The sequence below is a fragment of the Squalius cephalus genome (genome assembly GCF_949319135.1).
Source record: "Squalius cephalus genome assembly, chromosome: 15".
Taxonomy (NCBI): Eukaryota; Metazoa; Chordata; class Actinopteri; order Cypriniformes; family Leuciscidae; genus Squalius; species Squalius cephalus.
Genome location: NC_137136.1, coordinates 8,775,259 through 8,800,255, shown reverse-complemented (window position 1 = coordinate 8,800,255; position 24,997 = coordinate 8,775,259). Strand labels below are relative to the sequence as shown.

The 24,997-nt window shown below is 36.2% G+C and overlaps 2 protein-coding genes across 4 annotated transcripts; one reads left to right on the top strand and one right to left on the bottom strand.

The window, feature by feature from the left end:
- Positions 1-129: 129 nt before the first annotated feature.
- ndufaf6 (NADH:ubiquinone oxidoreductase complex assembly factor 6) lies at positions 130-10,834 on the bottom strand. 3 transcript variants are annotated; one of them, XM_079894878.1, is made up of 10 exons: positions 10,596-10,832; positions 9,524-9,623; positions 9,214-9,336; positions 8,560-8,616; positions 8,265-8,367; positions 6,475-6,608; positions 2,864-2,965; positions 1,769-1,825; positions 1,605-1,666; positions 130-329 (listed from the first exon to the last, which is right to left on the bottom strand). In XM_079894878.1, the coding sequence occupies exons 1-9, from the start codon at positions 10,775-10,777 to the stop codon at positions 1,640-1,642; spliced, it is 885 nt and encodes a 294-aa protein (XP_079751004.1). In that variant the 5' UTR covers positions 10,778-10,832; the 3' UTR covers positions 130-329; positions 1,605-1,639. The 3 variants fall into 3 exon arrangements, with proteins under 3 accessions (XP_079751004.1, XP_079751003.1, XP_079751005.1); XM_079894877.1 differs by lacking the exon at positions 1,605-1,666 and having other exon boundaries at positions 10,596-10,834; XM_079894879.1 differs by lacking the exons at positions 1,605-1,666; positions 10,596-10,832 and having other exon boundaries at positions 9,520-9,597.
- Positions 10,835-11,059: 225 nt separating this feature from the next.
- On the top strand, positions 11,060-24,411 carry nagpa (N-acetylglucosamine-1-phosphodiester alpha-N-acetylglucosaminidase). The gene is made up of 11 exons (XM_079893859.1): positions 11,060-11,260; positions 13,117-13,599; positions 15,136-15,275; positions 15,477-15,585; positions 17,156-17,284; positions 17,371-17,573; positions 18,544-18,591; positions 18,806-18,934; positions 19,818-19,949; positions 21,568-21,649; positions 22,703-24,411. Exons 1-11 carry the CDS (start codon positions 11,175-11,177, stop codon positions 22,932-22,934), a joined length of 1,773 nt encoding a protein of 590 aa, XP_079749985.1. The 5' UTR covers positions 11,060-11,174; the 3' UTR covers positions 22,935-24,411.
- The last annotated feature ends 586 nt before the right edge of the window (positions 24,412-24,997 follow it).

Here is a 24,997-nt window from a genome sequence, read left to right as displayed (position 1 = left end):
TTCTGAGTTCAAACACATTTTTTAAATGAATGTAATTGACTTTTTTTGGTTGTGGATATTTTTCTATGAAACTTGGTAATTGTTTACCAGCATGAAAAAGGACATGAACACATATAATTGTCAACATACAGTAGCTAGATGATTTATTGCAAGTAGTTGGCTCGTTTGACAGGGACGAGAATCAGATGTTATTCAAACTCTCAATAGATCTTCCTCCATGATCGTAAATACAGCTGAAGGGGCAGCATTGGATTCCTCTTCTGTAGGCTGGGGTGAAACACGTCGAAATCTACTTTCCTCACTCTCTGCAGGTAGTCCTCCAAAACAACCTGCGGCACAGGACACAAAGATGCTCAGGAACTCCTAGTTTAATTCATTTTGTGCAAGCCTGGAGGATGATACATTATTGAAACTACTTTAAAGTATAAAGAAAAAAATATATATATATACAGCTGGAAATTTAGTAGAGTAGTGACATTGCACAGCTTTTCTTTTTTTATAATCTTTAAACAAAAATTTTAAAATATCTTGATGTTTTGGGGTTAAGATACAGCTGCAGGAAAAAATATGTGAACCCTTCAGCTTTATCTGCATTTCTGCATAAATTTGTTACAAAATTGCCTATTAAAAAGTCACAACAATATAACAATCAATAACACAAAATACATGAACTGAACACTACCGTACAAGTCTCTACTCACCAAGGCTATAAAACAGTATTAGTGAAACATATTTACAATTTCCAAAAACTGCATTCTATCTTAATATATTTTAAGTTTGAATCATTACTGCAGTCTTCAGTGTCACATGATCTTTCAGAAATCATTCTAATATGCTGATCTGATGCTAACATTTTTATGTTTAAAACATATGTGCTGCTTAATATAGTTTTTTTTTCAGGATTCTTTGATGAATATGAAGCTCAAAAGAACAACATTTTTCTTCTTTGGAACATTATTAATGTCTTTACTGTCACTTTTGATAAAATTTAAATCCTCCTTGCTGAATAAAAGCAATATAGTGAACAATATAGTTTACCATGTAAAGATTCACAGTGGAAGATGGAAAAACATAGGCCTAAATCCTTAGGTTTTTGCTAACCTGTCCTAAAAAAATTCTGGAATTTGCCATTCACAAGAACACATAAAAGTTTGTGTTCTTGTGAATATAGAGGTTTTCACATACTTTTTCTTGCAACTGTACTACAAAAATACATTCCTCAAATGTCAAGCCTAACAGTACAGTCCTTTCGTGAGCACACAGTTAACACCAGCCAAGGCAAGTGGAGCGCGATGTGTCACTAGATGGCCTGTGGGGAAAGGATGGCTTTAAAGAATTCAAATGACAGTTAAACACAGGGATGTGGAAATGGAAAGTAAGAGCAGAATCTTACAGTGACAGAAAGTGAAATAAAAATGCTTTACAGGCCATTTAGTTCACCTAAAAAAATCATTTAGCTGGCTAAAACATGAATTGTACTGAAAATTACAGTGTAATCCTATTCATTGCCTCGTAATACGCTAAGAGTTATTCCCTCAGCTCTTCTGAGGCGGGCTTCCTTTACTGTAAAAGAGTAAAAAAAGGCTCAAGATGTGTAATCAGACCATGCGATTGTAGTGGCGCCTCCAGGGAGCAGGAGTCATGTGGGACGATGGGGCTCCAGTCTCTTTGGAGGCAGAATGAGGATAAGCCATGAGCTTCTCTGTGTCACAACATATTAGAGAGGCGTGGGGAGGGGAGAGATGCTGAAAGAGATGAAATTACTCACCGTTTGTAGAAAGGCAGGCATGGCCGCATGTGGAACGTTCTCGTTGAATGATCTAGCCTGTAAGACAGACAGTGCAGTAATGAGATGACAAGATAAGTTCACGCAACTGTGGTGTATAGTATATCACACAAACCCTTCAATTACTGGGTCAGTCTCATGGTAAATCAAATTGGGTCAAACAAACCTGTCAAGATCATATTTCAGCCCAATATAAAAAAGAAACATATTTTTCTCAAAGAGAATTATAGCATTTTCTTGCGTTGTGAATTTATTTTCATAGCAATTAAGCACAGTTCTCCAATAATTTTCAATGGTAGTCTATACTACAGTATGCTGGCTTAATTGTATTATTTTGTAAGAATTACTGTATTTTATAAAACTGTATAAAAAGACAGTATTTTACAGTACTTTCTTTCTAATTATATTCTCATTATTTTAATACAGTGAATTTCTTTTACCGCTTTACCGTAACGAAAATTAACATTGAGAATAATTCGAAAAAAAACCAAACAAAAAAAAATACAACTAAAACTCTGAATGCCTTTCGATAATGCAGATTAATGGGGGGAAATGTGCTTAATTGTCATGAAAATTCTCACATTGCAATTTTTTTAAATTAAAAAACAGGCTATTATTTATGCAAAATGTAATTAATTGGGGCAAAAGATGTTTTCATAGCTCACCCAAACTTTGAACCCACACAAATACATAAAAAGTTAGATTAAAAGGATCAAATTCTAGTTTAGCCCTTGTTTGTTAGTGATATTTTAGATGTGGTCTTCACCAGTGAGTTCATTCGGCGCTAACCTTGAGTCATACCATCCGACCAGATATGCAAAGTGGGGTGAGCAACATCTGATGAAATCTCTGATTAGCATTTTCTCGGAAACACCCTGAAATGCTCTTTGGTTACACTGGACTTTTAATAATTTCAGTAATGAGGAGAGGGCAACAATCGAGGGTCAAAAGTGCTGCTGGTGGAGGAGGGGTGCTCTCCCTTGTGGAATTTAATGAAGTTAGTATGCAAATGGAGAACATACAACAGTCAACATCTCCCATCTGACCACAGATATTAAATTGAAGGGCTTTGCATACGTGTTGGAGATGGACATGAGCTTGACTGGCAATGTCATAAACGACGTCCCTGACGTTCTGGTCCCTGCTGCCACGGATGAAATCCTCTTGAGACGCTCCATGCTGGGTGAGAAACAGCGAAAATGCATTATCAGTAAATCTCTGCTGATCGACAGAATGAGGAGCTTGATGAGATCACAATCTTTTCCTTATCCCTCCATATTTCAGGCACCATCACAATAACATCCCAGTCATATTTCACCCCAAAAATCAAAGAAGAAAAAGCACATATTAAGCACATTTTCCCCTTAAATCCTAATTACTGTAATAAAAACTCACTCATTAGTAATAAAAATCATTATGTTATGTTATTATTATATATTTTTACTATTTTATTAGAACAAATCAATCTCTGTTCAACAAAAAAAATTACGTATGGTGTCAATTGTACTATTTTACAATTAAAATAATAGTTTTTTGGCATAATTAAAAAATAAATTTGCATTAGAGTAGGCTACTGGAAATTGGAAAGGGGGAGGATGTGCTAAATTCATGAAAGTAAGCATGAAAATAATGTCAAAATACTGTCATGGTCTTAAATATAGGCTTAATTTCACAAATTCACACACAAAAATAGTTCTCTTTTACGGACTTTGGGGTGAAAAACGACCCAGGCATTTCTTGACAGTTTTCATGAGATTTATAGATTTTCCAGCATTCAACAAACATTCTTAAACAGCAGAACAAATTAGTATGCTGGATGAAAATGTGAAAAGTCTGTATGCAGAACTTAAGAGGTGGTGTGTTTACAACTCGGCATCCCAAGACTTCTTCAAAAGAAATATTTGCTGAAATTACACTTATTTATATTTGTGAAAATATTATTCAAAGGAAGACATAAATTAATGAACAAGTGTAAATTTCTTCTTGCCTGAGATTGCACTGCCTTAACTGTGACCTGAACAAACAAGAATAAATCCACGATAGCAAGGGATCAATAAACACATACTGCAAAAGCTTTCATTTAGAATTTAATTTAAAAGTCAATTGCTGTATGGCTAAATAAAGCATTGGCATGAATAACCAGGCAGTGTGATTGTAGCGTGGCTATCATTATTGATCTGATCTGATTATTGAACGGGGGTTTCACATCACACAGAGGCCTTAAACTGTGACAAAAATTGCTTGCAGACACTCAGAGGCTTGTATTCACAGTTTACCTAACAAAAAATACCCACAAGTACACCTTGCATTGTTTTACAAACACATTTGGCTCAGGGGTGTTTTCTCAGAGGAGGCGAGGAAGGCAGTGCCTCCTCAAAAAATTGGATAAGAAAATAATCCACATTACAAAAATAAAAAAGAGCAAATTTACTAAATGACATTAAAAAGTGTATAAATCACTTGTTTTTCTAAAGTAACACTGTCCAACAGCAACACCCGCAGGTAAAGTTACAGCTGGAGTCTGCATTTGGAATAAATGTAAAAATGCTTAAAACATTAACATGGTGAGATTTATACTTGGTTTTAATAAATAGAACATTAATTACATTGTACTGTAAAATACAATTTTTTTTATTTATTTTTTATGTAATGTAAAGTAATGTTTCTTTAACCGGAAAATGTGACAACATTAAGTGTAGGTATAACTAGGACATGAATTTACATTTGATTTATTCAAATAAACTGTGAGGACTTTGCCTCCATTTCAGAACACCACTACGCGCCACTGATTTGGCTAATCTTGACAGGTTGCACATTAATATTTTTTACAATTCCCTCAGCAAATATTCTCAAAACAACTGCAATGAATGTAGATAAACATTCAAAGACTTGCCATTTCCTTTAATTCAACATTGTACTTGCAATGCATTATTAAAGATATTTGTTTTCGCCGATTGAACATGTTGTATCTGCATTTGTTGGGTCATAGAATGTCTAAGAAGTGACATAATGTAATCTGGTGATTGTCATGTTTGTCAGCGTCTGTTGGTTCGGTATTAGTGAGCATTTATCAATCTCAGAAACCAAACAACATCTTCACGTAATCTATGGTGAAACAACAGTGCCCTCTTCTGGTGAAAGTGCAATCATACAGCAAAACAAATACAGACAGTATTGGCATCATCTTCAGATTGCATAGTTGTGCTCAGTCTATTGTTTTATTTGTGATAACGCAAAAAATGTAAGGCTGTCAAACGATTAATCGCGATTAATCGCATCCAAAATAAAAGTTTGTTTTTACATAATATATGTGTGTGTACGGTGTATAATTATTTTCTATATATAAATACACACACATGCATGTATATATTTAAGAAATATTTGCATGTATATACTGTGTATATATTTATATTATATATAATTGATATTATATATAAATAACACATTTTTCTTAAATATATATGCATGTGTGTGTATTTATATATAGAAAATAATTATACTCCATACACACACATATATTATGTAAACACAAACTTTTATTTTGGATGCGATTAATCGCGATTAATCGTTTGACAGCCCTAAAAAAATGCTTCTTTTTTTTTTTTACATAGCAAAATAAAACCTGTAGCTTACCCCTTTTTTGCCAAATAATTTTGTCAGATAAAACCTTAACCAAGTTTAGTGTTTTGTTCTTCCCTCAAATTTAAAATACATTTAAAATACATATTTTGATGGTTTAATCAAACTTGTAGGGTCATTAAAAGCAAATCCCCAAACCAATTCTCTTCCAGACATAATTTTTGGCCACTACATTTTTTTGTACATTTGGAGTGCTGTCAATACAGAGAGCAACGACAAAAATCGGTGTTGCCTACACCGAGTTATTCTATTTTTAAAATTTGCACCCTGTTGACTTCAATGGGGCAAGTACTAAACCTGCTTTTAGCCTCTTAACATCCCTGTTTTTCGGTTGAAGTCCAAAGTAGTCGATTGCCGAGTTCACGCGCGTGATCATAGGTATTAAACCTATGCGTGTGAACTCTGCAATCGACTACTTTGGACTTCAACCGAAAAACAGGATGTAAACACAGGTATTTGCGCTGGCTTAAATAACATCATTTTTATACATTTCTTTCACATCTACTGCAGTCAGACTCACTCGTGTTCACTCAGAAGGAATCACTCACATTTTCTGTGCACTTGTAATGACACATCAAGGATGTTAAGAGGCTAAAAGCAGGTTTAGTACTTGCCCCATTGAAGTCAACAGGGTGCAAATTTTAAAAATAGAATAACTCGGTGTAGGCAACACCGATTTTTGTCGTTGTTCTCTGTATTGACAGCACTCCAAATGTACAAAAAAATGAGCTCAATGTTAAAATTGACCGGAGTTCTCCTTTAATACTCTAACTGAGATTAGTTGAGGATAAACGGCAGATGATTTTCTTTTCTTTTGTTACACTAAGGAAAAGATCTTCTAAATCCCATTCCTAATGGTTTGTTCATGCTGCAATGGCGACAGATGGCTGACACAAAGCCCATGGGATTGGGCTTTGCAGGCGAGAGGGCACTGGGCAGCTTCATCCACGGATATATCCCTAGTCCTTCACTACAGTAACTCTGATGTCAGAAAAGCTTGGAATTACAGTCAGCTACACACATCATAGGGTGACAGCAGATTTACCCACCAGCATGCAGATGTCCATGGGCAGGTAGACCTTGCGTCTGCTGCTGTTATAGGGGGTTGCCCGCAGGCATGTCAAGATGCCCTGGGCTTTGCCAATGTGGCTTGCGGCGTGATCTGCATGGACGTTTTTCACACCTACATAAACACATGCACAAAGCACACAACTTCATGAGACCAGGTTTGACTTTTTTGTCATATTGTGAATATCCAATCGTTTTACTACGCAAAAAAAGTTCTCAGATGATCCTTTTAAATAGGTCATATAATGACAAAAATTTTAGTCAAAGAGTTTTGATGTATTATAAAAAAGCATATTCTGACTAAACTTCCTCAGTCTGATATTTTCAGCTTATGCATCATGGGGCAATACAAACCACACTACCCATTTAAGTAAGTTTTTTTTTTTTTTTTTGAAAGAGCAAGGATGCATTTAATTGATCAAAAGTGACAGTAAAGACTTTTACATTCAATTAAATGCTACTGTTTTGAACCTTCTATTCATCAAAGAATCCTAAACAAAAATTAATAGCACAACTGCTTTTTACATCGATAATAATTAGAAATGTTTCTTGAGCATCAAATCAGAATATCATAACGATTTCTGAAGGATCACGCTGAAGACTGGAGTAATGATACTAAAAAATTCAGCTTTGCCATCAGTTATAAATTATTTTAAATATATATACAGTGCTATGCATAAGTGAATACACCCATGCTAAAGTTGACTAAAAAGAGGAATAAAAAATCATATTTTGGAAATTGAACTTAATGCCTTAATTTAAAAAATTAGGAAAAATCCAACCTTTAAGGACACCAATTTTCTTTGTGAATGAATAATGTATCGTAAATAAATAAATGTTCTTCCTTAAAATACAGGGTGCATAAGTGAGTACACCCCTATGTTAAATTCCCATAGAGGCAGGCAGATTTTTATTTTTAAGTATTTTTTTCTAAATTTTTTTAGGATACTATGCATCCTGATAAAGTTCCCTTGGCCTTTGGAATTAAAATAGCCCCACATCATCACATAGCCTTCACCATACCTAGAGATTGGCATGGTTTTATTTCAGTTAGCCTAAAAGCTAAAAGCCTAAAAGTTTGATTTGCATTGAGAGATGATCTTATGGAAAGTACCCCATGCCAATCTCTAGGTATGGTGAAGGCTATGTGATGATGTGGGGCTATTTTAATTCCAAAGGCCAAGGGAACTTTATCAGGATGCATAGTATCCTAAAAAAATTTAGAAAAAAATACTTAAAAATAAAAATCTGCCTGCCTCTATGGGAATTTAACATAGGTGTGTACTCACTTATGCACCATGTATTTTAAGGAAGAACATTTATTTATTTACGATACATTATTCATTCACAAAGAAAATTGGTGTCCTTAAAGGTTGGATTTTTCCTAATTTTTTAAATTAAGGCATTAAGTTCAATTTCCAAAATATGATTTTTTATTCCTCTTTTTAGTCAACTTTAGCATGGGTGTATTCACTTATGCATTGCACTGTATATATATTAAAATAGAAAACATTTATTTTAAATAAAAATAATATTTCATAATATAACTGTATTTTTTATAGGAACTATATTAGCAAACCTACAGCACAAAAAGTGTTTAGTTAGTCTGAATGGTTTCCGGTGGCAATGGAAAATTGTAAAGAACAAAAGACTGAATGTTAGGGACTGACAGCCTCAGTCACCATTTACTTTTATAGCATATTTTTCCTATACAACAGTGAACGTTGGCTAAGGTTGTCAGCTCCTAATATTCCACCTAACATCTCCTCACCAAGTGTCTCCAGCAGCAAGTAAAGAAGCGAGGATTGTGTGTTTTCACCATAGGCCTCCAGATCCTGAAGGTTCCTGTACGCTCTGTCCTCCATGTCTTTCTCCTTTTCAAAACAGATTTTTATTTTTAATACAATTGCCGGAAGACAGACAGACTGCATAATGTGGCGACTCACAGAATGACAGAATTAGCCATGCATATGTCTCGGACAGCTGTCAGAGTTAAAATGAGTAATTTTAAGAGAACTTTCCAGTATTTTCTTTGATCGTATATTAGGACAGAAATTACTACTTACTCTTTCAGATATGATTCTCAACATCCACCTCCTTGTTAATGTGTGCTTTCTTACTGCCTGAGAACACAGAGTTATAGTATATCAGTGACTAATATTTTTTAAAAAACATTGGGGTCACAAAAAAGTTGTATGGACAAACTTTTCAAAAAGAATTATTTTGTGTTACACAGAAAAAATATGTCATAAAAGTGTGAAACGACATGAGGGTGAAATGTAACGTAATTTATAAATGCATGATAAAATGTAATTTTAAAAGCTGAAGTTTCAGTCACATGATAATATAAACATCATAAATCATACTAATCATAAATCATACTAATATGCTGATTTGGTGCTCAGGGAACATTTCTTATTTTTATCAATGTTGAAAACAGTTTACGGCTTGATATTTTTGTGTAAACTATGATACACTTTCTTTTAGGATTTTTTGATGAATAGAAAGTTTAAAAGAACAGCATACATTTGAAATAGATATCTTATGTAACATTATAAATGTATTTATGGTCTCTTTTGAAAAAGTATTAATTACTTTAAAAAAATTGTAATGACCCCAAACTTTTAAGCTGTAGTAAATGACAACAGAACTGCATTTTTTGGGTGAACTATCTCCATCCCTAGTCGTTTAACTCTTTAATTTACAGATGGAAGACCTACCCTCCACAGTTCTGCACCGATGGGCTGGGCTGGAGGGTCATCTCTGTAAATGTCTTCCACTGCACTCTTCCAGAACTGCATTCGCATTAAACCAATGGTTTTCTGGGAAACAGAGTCCTTAATCTAAAAGAGAAGCAGCAAATAGTATATGAGCATATACAGGTGTATTTTACTACTAGCACTTTTATGTGTCAAGGCTTTGTTTTTATACTATGATACACAGTTAGAAATGTACATAAATTAAATTAGCATAATCTGAATTGAATAAATAAGATTGTACATTGTTGCACTTATTAGCTGGAATACCTGCCTGTGCCAGTTCTACATTGAACGCCCTCAGTGCCAGTGTAGAGCGACGAACAGCTTCAGGAAGAAGCAATGAACATAAAAATCCATCATAGTCCCTCTTCCTATGGGTAACAGTTCAATGTTATACACTATACACTTGGATCTGTTGTGTCATTTACCTACCATTTACAAAACTGACTAAGCATTAATAGAGACGGAAATTTCTTTTGGCATAACAATTATCATTATCATAAGGATTTCCAAAATGAAGGATTTCTGAAGGAACCGGCTTCTATAATGAGACAAATGAAGGGCGGGACTTGATTTTGTCCATGGGGAATTGATTGGATCGTTGTGGTTTGCTATTGCTATGATCTCATGTGAGTGACAGTTTGTCCTGCCCTCGCGTCAGTAAACATCATCAGAGAAGAGAAGAGAAGAGAAGAGAAGAGAAGAGAAGAGAAGAGAAGAGGCTGCAAGAGGGAGGGGAAGTTATTTTGATTGAAAGTTAAAGAGGGCACTTGAATTTAAAATAAATAATGATATGCAATGATAAATCATTTATAATAATACTGCAAAATTCCATACAAATTAGGAATTGTCCATTTTGATTTAATGGTGACTTTAAACATCCCGCTTAAAGTATATTTGCCAAGTTCTTAATCTTTAATTCATGATTGTTTCAGTGTTGAAACCATCAGATAAAAAGTACTGAAAATACATGCATAATGCATACTGAAAAAAGTCGACAAGTAAAAAAAAAAAACATGACTTTTTTTCCAAATAACTTTTGCATTTCATTTATTTAATTTTAGCCTTTTAATAACAAGTTTTCTATTTATTTTCAATATCTGGAAAGTTACACCATCAAGACGTTTCTAACATTAATTTTAAAAGAAAAGTCAATTTTGTATATACTGCATTTTACTTTATTTTTGAGCAAAAGAAAAAAAAACTACAGATTTATATTCATATACATGCACAGGAATACTACTCTGACGTATACATGGTATTTCCGGTTACAAAAAAAAAAAAGATTATTTGCTTTTAGGTAACATATTCAAAGTAAATCGATCTTTAAATTCACAACTTACCTTACAATATCAAAACAATACTGTTCATTGTGCTGCCCTGTCGAATTTGTTAATGCTCTTGTGCATTTGATCTCTGTTGGCCTATGTCTAAATGTGGGATAGGGAATCTTATTGTGCAGAGAGATTTTGGTGGTTAAAAGTCCATTCTTTATGTTTACACTGGATGCCATAACAAACCCCATGCGTCCAGTATCCTTGAGCTGTTACGTGTTGTGTTGCGTGTGCGTCATATTACAACTCCCCTGTTCGCAAGAACGTCTGACAGTAGGTTCCGCTTCGATGTAAACAATCTGTTTTCATCCAAATCGAATTAAGCTATGTATGAGAGTGAAATATATCAACTTTATTGGGGAAAAAAAATATTATTGTTCATGTGAATGCAGTCAATATATATTAAACATTTTCGCACAGTTGTTTGTCTGCGCTCAGGAAGAATAAATGATTGACAGATAAGATCAGTTGGCTTGATCATGTGATTTGCATCATATGACCAGCACAAATGAAAGTCCGTTCGTCGAAGCAATCAGATAGAAACGGGATAGTAACTTATTTTATTTTTATGTGTTATACATATATCTTATGGCAACATCGTCTGTGAATTTCGATCAGATTTCTTTGTTTCTAATATGTCTAGGAGTATATTTGTGCCAGTGCAAAGACATCCGGTAAGGACGTGCATCATGTAGTGCAGTTATGATCAAACTCTTGAAGTTGTATAATGTTTCCAAATGATTTAGAAACATTTTTGTAAGATGTTTTTCTTGAAATTAATGTATTTTGTTGTTTTAACTTATTTTACAAATCTCTTGCAATAAGCCTTTCCTTTTTGATTCTAAAAGACTTAACCCTCTATGGGACATTTATAAATGGCGCTAAGAAAATTGCATTTAAAATCCAATAATAATGTTCAACCAAAGAAATAAAATAATAACTTTAGTAATATCATATTACATCCCCTTCAGCCAATAAAATAAAAACGATTTACCATGTGCTTTAGCCTACATTTTTGGCTACAAGAAAGTGAGAGAGGGAGACATTAGCACATGTTTGGTCACATGTTGTCAGTGTCAAGGTTTCTTAGTGAGTTCATTTTAGATTAGAATATATATACAAATTCCATTTAAAAACATATCATTTTACATCCAAATGCGCCTTTTTTTGGTCATTTTTAATGCACATTTTACAAAAACAATAACTCAAAGATGTATTTCTGTGTAGCTGGCACTATTGTTCAGTAGTCGCAGGCAGTATAATAGTCTTTTTGCCTGCGTTGTAGGTTAATGTTAGTAAGATTTATAGAAGACAGAGAGGAAAAGCTGTGCTTTTCCAGAAAGTCTTGATGATAGTATTAGGGACTACAGTTCGTCAGAAAATGAGGTCGTAGTAAGAAAAGAAGTTGAGGATCAAGAAGGATAGAAGCGGTGAGGGTAGAGATGAAGAATATAAGTCATAGATTGTTGTGGAAGTCAGGCATTTGGGTACATTATCCTATGCCAGTTTGGAAGATGTAATCCATACTACAACCAGAGGTCAGGAAAGATGCCAATGCTTATTGGCCTCACTACACTGACAAGCAGGGATGCTGCAAAAATGAATGTCAAGTATAAGACATTCACATGTGAGTTCCAAATGAAATATAGAACACAAGATGAAATGGAATTTTAAGCTTTTCTGAAACACTAAGACCTTTTCACTCACAAAAATTATTTACAAAGTCAGTTTTAAGTGAGGGCATCCTAAAGTTTTAAATTTTCAGCATTCCTTAACCTAATTAATCAGCATTCCTTGCTGTCTGGTTTTTTAAATCTTTAGAGGCAAAGTATAACTGCACACTTGCTTCAGCATTTTATTTATTCTGATGGAAACGTCGGAATAAATAAAATGCTGAAGCGAGTGTGCCGTTATACTTTGCCTCTATAAAGTTTTTTCTCTAGCTTACACATCAAAAAAGGTGTGCATTTGCTCCAACAGATTGTTAAAATAATTGTTTCTGAACTTTTATCACAATATAGAAATTTAAGATAATTTTGCAGATCAGTAATTAGCATTATTGGTTAAGTTTCATTAAGCTTTGTGTACAAATAGTTGCAGTACAGTACTTTACTCCAACTGAATCTACAGATAATTTGCATCTTGCATTTGCATAGTGAAAGAGGATCCAAGCAACCACACACTGAACCCAAGCTTACATAAGGATTGCACGACTAAACATCTGCTGCTTCTTAATTGATTTAGCTTTTACCTCAGATAACATTGTCTTTGGTTCAGACTGAGAAAAATGCAAAATTGCAGGTTTCTTTAAAAGGAACATGTACGCATGAAAATGTGCTTGCGCTGCAAAACAATGAACAACATCCACATCCTACTTTGTACAACTTGGATGGGGATCTGTTCTCTCTGAATCAGTTATGACATCTCTCTGATTCGTATCACACAAGTTAACCTAGTTAGCTTAAAAAACTAAATTTGCTGTTTATTCCTCTGATTTAATCATGATAATTTTCCACATTTCCTTTGACAGACATTCTTTGGATGATGACCTCTTGTTACCCTACACCAAATCCCACGGGCCATCTCATTCCCACCGCCATGTGAGAGACTGTCAGCCCATCGCCCATGGCAACGTAACCCACGAAAGCTGGGCAGCAAGCAAACACTCGAGCTCACCAGTGTTCAAGTCAAATATATTCATCTCCGACATCGCCGATGACTCTGGTGCTCACAGATGGGCGAATGGCCATATCACAGAGGTGCTTGACCCACTGAGATCCGTGTCCATTCTGGAACCAGGAGGCCCTGGAGGGTGCGAGCGGAATCACAGAGATCTGGTGGAGCTCACTGCCAAAACTAGAAAGTGCCTCATCGCCCAGAATGGAGGCTACTTTAACACTCACACCGGGCAGTGTTTAGGGAATGTCGTAAGTGATGGGAAGCTAGTGAGGAACAGTGGAGGAATTCAAAATGCTCAGTTTGGCATCAGAAAGGATGGGACACTAGTGTTTGGGTAAGGGCATAGCTTGAGGTTTCACTCTTTGCAGTCTTTCTCCTGGCCCTCGTGACGTTTTGCATTACCACAGGGTTTGTTTTTGTGTGGAGACCGAAGAAACAATAGAAAATAGAGCTAGTCTCTCCTGGTTGGGTGCTGGTGTACTTTTGACCTGGCTATAATTAAGCTGTGCTTTTATATCTGTATTGCGCTCTTAAAGGGATAGTTCACCTGAAAATTGTAATTCTGTCAATATCTTCTCACCCTTAAAACATATGATTTAGTTGTTGTGGAACACAAAAGAAGATATTTATTTAGTAGAGTGTACTTAAGTGCACTTCCTCATTCTTAGTGAAATGTTAGTATATGTCTGTAAGTAAGTGGTTTTCTCCACTCTTGGGTGCTGTAGCTGCCTTCAGAACTAACCTCAACCTGAATATGGGTGCAGAATTTGGGAGGAAGTCAGTCGTGGGAACACAGGGCCCTTAGAACATCTGTTTCCTAAAATAGAAACCTTACAAAAACATGGCAATATTGCATAACGCACCAGTGCTCTTAATAATAGCCAGTACTTTGGAACTGCATGTACCCGGGGTGTCTCGGTCATTCATTATGACGTTAAGAGCCTGGTGTTAGATAAGGTGTTTACATAGCATATTTGGACATTCACCTGGATGAGCTTTAAGGAATTAAAACAGCATAACTGCTGTCAGTAAAGTTTATTTGTGGCTTTACTGGCACTGATAGTCCTTAGCAAATCAAATGTTTTTCTTTGTTTTTTGCTGATTACTTATTTTTCATTTAGCTCATGCTTTTATCCAAAGTGAATTACAATACAGTTATTAGAGAAAGACCTTCTGGACATTGTCACAAACATTTTGTGGCTTTTAGTCCATGTCTGTTAGCTTTGAGTGAACTAGCATATAATCAAAGTTAAGCATTAACAGACACACAGTCTCTTCTGGCAAAACAGACCAAGAAATATTTGTTTTTATATACAGTTTCCATTTTTTTTTTTTTTGCGAAGTAAAATGCTCATTCTCTCCCACTAAAATAAAGTCTAGCTAGCAGTATTATAGTAGTAAGTAGCTAGTAGCATATAATTGTCCGTGTGCCTTGGGTTGTGCTAGTATTTATTTATTTATTTATATATTGCCTTTCCAAACCATCAACCTTTTTTGTGAAGGAAGTAGCTGGATTTATTCGTTTTTGAAAGTGCCTTCATTGCTTCCGTCCATAGTTCAATCTGTCAAGTGTGGTTTTTGTTGGGTTGTGATGTACTCTACTGTTACATTTATAATGCTACAAACAATTTCCATCTTAAATAAATACTGTCATTTTGAATTTTCCCTTCATCAAAGAAACCTACAAACATATTCTTGGTGTTTTCTTGATCAAGAGCAGTACCCATTGTGGAGTTTGAACCTACAGTACAGCATCTTAGTTATCAGCCCAAATCTTTAACCATCAGGCTGCACCACCTCATCTTGATCCATCTCACTTGCGCTTTCTCACTCACCCTCTTTCTTGTGTTTTTTGTCTGTATATTTTTAGATACCTGTCTGAGGATGATGTTCTGGATAAGGTAAATCCCTTCGTGCAGTTGATCAGTGGGGTGGTGTGGCTGCTGAGAAACGGCGAGATCTACATCAATGAGAGCATTCAGGCAGAATGTGACGAAACACAGGAGACCGGTAAGATTTGACAAGATCCTGTCTGAAGTGTGACCATATAATAAGCTTGTTTATCTGGCTCCCTAACATATTTTGACCCCAGAGTCTATATCAGAAAAAAACTGTATTTTCAACAGTAGTTTAGACTTCAGGTACTTCTCACATTCACACTCAAATATTATAATATAAGACTTAATAAGTCATTCATCTTTTATGTTGCAGGACAATTTCGAGACTTTGTGGATGTGATATCTGCCCGTACGGCGGTGGGTCACGATGCAGAGGGGAAACTCATCCTCTTCCACGTCGATGGACAGACGCGTATGAGAGGGTGAGAATGGACTTTGAACCTGAGCTGATGTCAGCTGTTTATCACTGTAAACATTGATCTCTTCCCTCTGTCTGTGCATGCTACCACACAAACTAAACCAGAATGATTTATTGATCAAGAAGCAGCAAAAGCAACAGATATCAATCATTTTTCCAGTGAGGCCATATTCAAGACTTTAGTGCACTTGTAATGTTACTCAGGGTTACTTGCAGCAAAAACATGATAATATACTATTCACAATTTTTGGGTCAATAAGATTTCTTTCTTTTTTTTTAGAAAGAATTTAATACTTTGAGTCAATAAGTGATCAGATGTTTATAATGTTACAAAAGGTTTCTGTTTCAAATAAATGCTGTTCTTTTGAACGTTTTATTTATCAAAGAATCCTGAAAAATGTATCTTGGTTTCCACAAAAAATAGTAAGCTGCACAATTCTTAATAAGAAATGTTTAATAAGAAATGAGCACCAAATCAGCATATTAGAACGATTTCTGAAAGGACCATGTGACACTGAAAACTGGAGTAATGGCTGCTGAAAAATCAGTTTTTCCATCACAGGAATGAATTACATTTTGTTAAATTCATTTTATATTGTAATAATTTATTACAATATTACTGTTTTTTTGATCAATTAAATAAAACCTGTTTAAGCATAAGAGACTTTTTTCAGAAACTTTAAAAAATCGTACCGATCCCAAACTTTTGAACGGCAGTGTAGTCTTGTCAATTGATTAAAGGGGGGGTGAAATGCTCATTTGAGTACCTATAGAGTAGTATAGCATCCTTCATATCTCCAAAAAGTCTTTAGTTTTATTATATTTATAAAAGAAAGATAGGCTGTACCGAGTCTTTCCGGAAAAACCCGAGCGTCTGGAGGCGGGCCGTGTGGGCGAAGCCAGAGCCGTCGATCTGGGCTTTGTTTATAAAACATTCATCGTCGAAATGCAGGGAACAAACAGTCTACACAACTACACAACAATCTGCATCCACTGTTCCTAACGCTGGGTTCTTTGGTAAGCTTTCCCTCACATCCAAAAACACACTTTGGAGACACTATGCAGCGCTGCCGATGATTTCCTGTTGAAGCGCGTTGATGTGCGCGGTCTCGCTCTCCTCTGGTCGACGTGCGCGCGGGCGAGCTTTTCCGAGAGAAATGCTCATATAAGGAGTTCCACTCTGGTCTACGTCATTAGATCCACGGTCGAAAAAAAACCAACCGAAACTTGTACCAACCCGGAAGTAAGATTTTCGGCACAGAAATTCTCCGTTATTCGTCCAAAATATTTTTTAAAAACTTTGGCCATGTTATGCATGAGAATCCATATCTTTAACACTGTAAACAACTCTGAATACATGAAACACCATTGTACCCCCCCTTTAAACTCACTTAAATTTGCACTTACATAAAATTAAACATACAAGATCTATATATAAATGACCATTATTAAGGCTAATTTGCGTATCATTCGTATTCTCATAGTTGTGACATCTGATTTCTGATCATTTTTTGCAGCTTAGTTTTTCATTTTAGTTTGATTTATGTGTGTTTAATAAACTACTGTCTTTGCAGAATGAACCTCTGGCAAGTGGCAAAGTTTCTGAAGGATCAGCATGTCATTAACGCTATTAATCTGGATGGAGGCGGCTCGGCCACTTACATCCTCAACGGATCCCTGGCCAATTACCCTTCAGACCACTGGTGTGTAAAAGCAACAGCAAAAATACACATATACAAACAACAGTGTGGTGCATTTGTCAATTTGATCACAACATTTTCGCCTGCAGCAAACCAAGTCCGGAGTGGCGCTGCCCAAGGCTGGTATCCACTGTGTTGTGTGTTCATGAGAGGCTGTGCCATCCGGAGGACTGCAGTGGCCACGGGCGCTGCGTGGAGGGCCAGTGCGTGTGCCAGCAGGGCTGGAGCGGGACAGGATGCGCCAAACTCATATGCCAGGCTGAATGCGGAGAGCACGGGATCTGCACTGAGAGTGAGTCAATCTCACACTTCTTTACATCACAAGAGGAAAATATAATAACACTTTACTTGAAGCCTTTATATATATAATACATTATAGAAATATTTTTTAAATGTATTAATTATGCCTTGTAATTAGGGGTGGGCGATATACTGGAATACACGATTAACCGGTAGAAATTTGTCAACCGGTAGAGATTTTGTACTATCGTCTCTATCGCGGTTACAGTCACGCGACGTTACTGTGCTACGCCGTCACAAAAGCTTATCGTTTGCATGTGTTTTTAGGTATTGCGGTTTAAAAACAAGTGATTTTAAACCGTTGAAGTACAGTAAGCAGCGAAAGACAACTAAATTCGCTTTATACGCATGCTGTTTCTCAGCGCTGTCTGAGAGGCGTGCGCACTTGAAGCCACTATTTATAAAGCGCGTGAGAACTGTACTGAGTGCTTTTTGCAGACTAATTGGGCTTGAATGGTTAAATACACATACCTAAGTGTCAAAGTAACCATGTCTTTGCAGGTAAATACAGTCATTTATGGCTTAAGTGAATGTAAACGGTTGAGAAAGAAAGTGAACGAGTATATTGGATCCGTGCAGTCGCTCTTAAAGTGACAGCATCCAAATTTACCTGCTGTCGTTATTAATTTTAATCAAACAACAAAAAAGAGAAAATCTCTCACTGCTCTTGACTGAATCACTTTTGTAACTTTAATAAGAATAAATGTATATTTAATGTACACAGTGAAGACTATGACGTGTTTTTTATACATTTTGATTACTTTATACAATTTATGTCTTTGTTCTATTGTAGTTTATTTTCCTATATGCTTGTAATTAGTTTCTTTAAAATCTCTAGATTTTGACAGATTGTTTATAGTTACTGAATGTTTTGTGACAAAGAAAACACTCTTTCATTAAAGGTAGTATTTTTGGATAACCCCATTCTCTTTATTTCTCTCTTCTCTCCTGTCTCTGAACAGATGGATGTGTGTGTGATGCTGGATGGATGAGTTTAAACTGTAGCCAAGGTAAAGGCAAAGTTAGCTTGGCTGTCACACATATTCAGATTTTTCAAACTATCAAATATAGCTCTGACTGGCTGTTTACTGGGAGATCATAACTTAAGTGTTCTATTGGTTGCAACATATTTGTTTCAGTCAGCAATTTTAATGATTCTAAACCAGTATGTTAATCTGAATGTGCCTCATACTAATACAGTGAACAACATCTTTATCCTTGCAGTATGTGTGGCAGGTTTCTATGGTGATGGCTGCAATCAGACATGCACATGCACAAACGGAGGCTCATGTGATCCCGTCCACGGACGGTGCACCTGTCCTCCTGGTTTCCATGGAGATTCCTGCGAGCAAGGTATGCAGTCTTATCTCAACCGGTTTTAGTATATAAACAATTGATCCACAATTAATAAACATATTTAACATGCAACTGAGTGTCCTGAGAGTCGGGTGAATGTGGCAAGGAAGTATTAAGAAAATAAAGGAGATATATTTCCAGGTAAATGTTTAGGAGATGCCTAAATTTTACATGTACCCTGAATGCAACAAGTTATTTTGGATAAAAGTGTTGATTGAATATAAATTACTTTTTCTACATTGATTTGACTGATTTGAAACGTTGTTCGGTAACTTAATGGCAGTGCACAAATTAGGTGATTTTGTCAAGTAAGATGTGTTCCTGGATCAACATAGTTTGTTGGTCCTGGAACAACATTCCTGTCTGAAAATTTAGTCCTAACCCTATCCCTGCCCATAAACATAACCCTACTCATAAGTTATCCCTAATATCAGAGGGAAATGATAGGTGAATAACACTGATGTAGAAGGTCCTAACACTGGTTGTAACACTAAACTTGACAAAAACTGTAAACTTGTTCCTTTAAATCTGATTGGTTGATTGGAATGTTGTTCCAGGATAAACAAAGATGTTATACTTGGTGAAATCATGTTCCCCCAACTATGATTCCAATTGTTTAACATTAGCATGTTGCTAATCTAACAGTGCAATACTCATATAAGCATAAATACTATGTAGGTTATTCATGAGCGATGCATGTAGTGGTGCCGATTTTGGTCAAATATATCATATAAAACAGCTTAATATTTCTGAGTACTGTGAGAAGCAGCTTAAATTTTGAGCGTGCACATATAGTGCCTAAGTAGGCAACTCTCTTTTGGTGCAAATCTACTCTATGAATAGTTTTAACTTTTTAACCATGCTCTATTTGTCATCCCAGAGTGCCCTCTTGGATTCTACGGACTGAACTGCAAGCAGCCGTGCCAATGCCACGACATGTGTCCATGCAACTCAGTCACTGGAAGCTGCAATACCACATTCCAGGGGGAAAGAAACTTCAGTCTGCACAGAGGTGCGGTACAGCCCCTATTAGCACTCACACGACATGTAAACAACACATTCCCCCTGTGACGTCTCTATAGATCAGTTTAATGCTCACACTTCCTCAGCACATAACCCTTATAGTTTGACCATCAGCATTCCTCATTGCACTTCTAAATGTGTGCGAATGCTAGTGTCAGTCCACACTCTCTACTATAGAACATGGCACGCCAGTTGTCTGAAATATGAGCCTTCCATTTTTTCTGTGATTCACTGGAAATGTTTTCACTAGGGCACTAAGGCATTCATTTAACTAATCCATTTAATGCAACTAATTACAAAAAATAAGCTTAAAGGGATAGTTCACCCAAAAATGAAAATGCTGTCATTATTTACTCACCCTCAAGTTGTTCCAAATCTATATGAATTTCTTTCTTCTGCTGAACACAAAAGAAGATATTTTGAAGAATATGGGTAACCAAACAGTTGATGGGCCCCATTGACTTCCATAGTATGGAAAAAAAAATACAATGGGGCCCCATTAACTGTTTGGTTACCGACATTCTTCAAAATATCTCCTTTCCCTTTCTCTTTCTCTGTCTGCTCATTCACCATAACATGATTGCAACCTCTCTACTCAAACTTGCGCACACACACATACTCAAACAGTCTCTGATAAACAAAGCTACTGGTTGTTTGTGGAGCTGGGGGGGGGGGGGGGGGGGGGGGTTGTTGAGAAAAGAGACCTTAGAGAATCACAGTCTACCCAACAGCCCCTTGTGTTAGTGATGACCTCTGCGACAGAGAATCTGTCAAGACCAGAACCTGTCAGCTCGTTCTATCTTAACTCTCTGACCTCTGTCATTTAATGTGAGATGAAGATGCATTCTCAAGCTTCCCTGCAGAGAAATAAAAAGCCCCGAACCCCCTGTGCTCTGGAGTTCAGGAACAGCTCTTCACTTGACTCCACGGGCTCATTACGATTGGAATCTCCCGTCTGCTGTGCACGTGAACAGCTTTCTGCTTATCTCTCCCTGTATTCAGGCCAGGGTGACAGCCATCTCCATTATTCACTCCACGTGAAAGATTTCATATCATGAGAAATCCAGATGGACCTTTCCTGGAGGTTTAGAAATAATGAAATCATACTATATCAAATACTATATAATTTTCAAAATGTTAGCCCAAAAAGACTTTTTTTTTTTTTTTTTTTACTTTTGTTACTGCAAAAACAACTCATTATTTTTAACAAGGTCCCTGATCTTGCACAATGTAACCCAGGCTTTCCAAAAGCTGTTATTGAATAATGGGGCAACACAAGCTGTATTAGACCTGTAGACAGTAAGGAGTGCAGCAAAGAGCTGTCACTCATTTTTCACAATTCGCTGAAATTTCGCTAATGTGACCGCACCTTTAATCTAGAGGCACATTTAGATGTTTATCAAAAACAGTAATTTCATTGATAGTAATACACATAGCATTGATTTACCAACAACAACAACAAAAACAGTTGCACTTGCACTTTTGTTTCCCACAGTTACATCTGAAGTTAGGAAAGGGGGAAAAGGCAAAATATGCCTTTAGAGGAGAGCTGTTGTCCCAACAAATGGATTTGATTCAAAAATCTGTTTTTCCCCACATACTTTTAGCTGGTCACTGTCTGGCTACCCAGATGTGGAGGGAATGGAGACAAGAGGAGGAATCTCATGCTCCCAGACGCTATTTATCTGAGTAAGTGCTCCAAATATACACGCACACACCCCATAACAACAGCCAGGATGTGTCCTCTCACTGCTTCTTGAGACAAAGGACAAACCATTTGGTCAACTTTTAATGACTTAGTGTGTCAATACAGTCAAATACAAAAATCATATGTTTTGTCATGTCAAATATTTTATCATAAATATGTAAGAATAGCATTCCATTACAATAAACAAATATAATTAATATAACATATATATAAACATTTTCGGTGTTTCTAGGTGATAATCATATTAAAAATGAGAGAAGAGTCTAAAAATCTAGAAACATTTATTTATATTTTCTGTGATGGAGCTGAAATTAATGGCTCAGAAAATATAATATATTTGAAGACCACAGCTCAATATTTTATATAGACTAAAATATATATTTAATATATTATTCAATCATTTAAAATATAAATCATATATTTTTAAATTCATATTTATTGTTTTTTTGTTTATTATATACATTTTAATTGAATATGAAGTATTGAGTTGTTGTTTTAGAACAGGTGGTTTTGAAGAAAGAAGTCAGTTGCATGGTGCATTTGTTGAAAACATTCTAGTGATCATCTGATTCATTTTAGAGTGGAAAAGTTTCTTTTTTTTAAACTAATGTCGGGTACAATTATAAGACATGCTTTTTCCTATGCCTTAAAGACACAGTTTCCACAACAAGGGGAAAAAAAATCTGTTATCTCAAATAACTTGTCATTATACCATTCCCTATCTGCGTGTTTGAGCAACTTGATTATTACCAAGGAAATTCACTCTAACAAATTCCAGGCCCGTGTTTAGCAGAACGGGCTTTCAGACAAGTCTTAACCAAGTGCCCAGACTGTACTGATAAACAGCTCTGTGGCAGCGGAGTGGCACAGATGAATTTATTAGTCAGTTCAGCCTTTCACATGCAAGTAAGGGATTGTGCTGTGTTTCCATGGTTGCAGTCAAGTGCTTTGTGGAGGCTGTGGGCAGCAGCGGTGGAGTCAGAGGTCAAAGTGCAGCTCCTCACCCTGAGAGTGTTTTGTTTATGTGTGTGCAGACAAAGCTGGCTGGTTGTCTGCGCCATCCTGGCAACGTCGCTGCTGGCCAGCCTCGCCGGTAACCTTATCCAGACGTGCAGAAAATGCAAAGCGCGCAAAAAGAGGGCGGACTACTCCTACTTGCCGTTGGGAGAGATCAACGGGTCCGCGGAGCGAGGAAGAGGGCAGGGGACAGAGTCTGGGAAAGTTCTCTTTCAGCAAGAAGACTCTGACTCGCAAGGCTCCTCATAATGTTTCAAAATGCGTGCATGCATGTGTGCAGGTTCACGCAAGTGTGCCAACAGCAGAGGGCTGAGAGAAACTAGCTAGCTAGCCAGCACAAGCCCTCATTAGGAAAGGGTTTGTTCATGCTGTGAATCGGTGAGCTTTTGGAAGGGCCTCTTCGTCCTCGGATTTGGGCCGTCCAAATTGGCGATGATGCACAATGAGATGGGCGTTAGCATCCAAACAGCTGTCTGTGCGCCTCGGTGCGTTCATATTCACCCCTGCTAAGTCTGTAGACGCCAGCCAAGTCTGTTCACGCATGCCAAGTGCCCTGATTGTGCGGTTTGACTAGCACATATTCTTGTTTGTTTGGGTTTTTTACTCCAGTTTAGCTACTAGCAATGTAAGAACCAGTTTCTCATGTTTAATCCATGTGTAATATTTCAATGAAGCCTTTCATTTTGGTCTTTAGGTGAGAAGAGAACCATGAAAAAAAGAGCAATATCACAAAAAAAGCCTTTTTTATTGACAGAATGGCCTAGTTGTTCCACCTGTTGCCATAGGAATAGACACGTTTTGAACTATGACCTCTTTTTCTGAATCCTTCCTGCTGGGACTTGCCAAACTGCTATTTTGAAACAGTTTTATTGAATGATTTTTCACCAGAGGTCATTCAGTTTATTTTGATTCTACCGTCAGACCTTTTGTTTCTGTGAACGCCTTGCCAGCCTTATCATGGGTGTTGTTTTGTTTGTTGTCACTTAAAACCAGCCATAGAAACACATTAGGGAAAAAAAATAAAAAATCAAGGCCTGGATCGTTTACACGCTCAAACGCAGGAGAAGGACATTTCTTCTGTGCTTAGCACAAAGTTGCTCTTTTTCTCTGTTCTGAAACCAGGCTTTGGATTCAACGTGTTTTGTCAGGTTCTGTTTTAGCTCTGATACATGACACACATATAATAGAAGAGGAACATTTACTCGGGTTAGTTGTTCCTGTGCTGTTTCCTGTTTGCATTTAAATAGATTTAGGCTTGTCTTGTTTTAAGAATTTCACAAGCAAACATAGAGGCAAGTGGAATTATGAATCTCATTAAACCTGTCAAAACATTACCCCCCAAAATCAAAAGAAATCAGTAATTATATTTTTACCTATAGAAAATGAAGCCTATTTTGGACCATTAACATTTTTCAAATTGTGACATTATTTTAATCACAACTAAGCTAATTTTTCCTCTGCCCAATTTTCATCAATCTAAATTCTCATGACTGACACACACAAACATTATATATTTACTAAATTGTGTTTAACTAACAAAATGATTTATACATCTTGGTAGTACTTGTAGTTTCTTTAATTGGTGCTGATTTAAATAAAAATACAGTAAAAGTAAAATACCCAGAAACAGTATGATAATGAGAATTTGGGGAGGAAATGTGCTTAATTGTCATTAAAAAATTGTTACAGTGCAAAAAATAAATAAATAAATAAAATTAAATAGACAAATTTCTTCATGCAGTGTATATATATATATATATATATATATATATATATATATATATATATATATATATATGTTAAATATCTTTTAAATAGTGAAAGGCATTTGTCTGCAACATGATACATTTGACTGTTTATTAACTTCCACCTGGTTCATTTCCTGCTTTGCATATGATCTTCACTGCGAACGACCTCTATGCTGATCACCTTCTAAGAATAATGCACTTCAATAGAGGTTTTTGATGTAGCTTTTTATTTAAATCTAATCAAGCGAGCAGATTCCACACAGGTTAGAGAGGGTACCTGTTTGTCCCCGCCGGTTCGGTCATGATGCTTTTTTTTTTTTTTAATGGTGGTTTTAAGTGGCTGATTTTGTTATGTTGTGTGTCCTTTTGTTAAACAACAGAAATTTCTATCAAAAGAACATGCATTATAAATAATGGTACTATGTTTTTCATTGAATTTGATGTAGTGATCATGGATTTGATTGTTATTCAACCTTATTTTGTTATGAATCTCTCTCATTCAGATCATCTGGTTGCTGTCAGATTGGCTTGACATTGAGATTAGTTACAGCCTAACCTATGTGC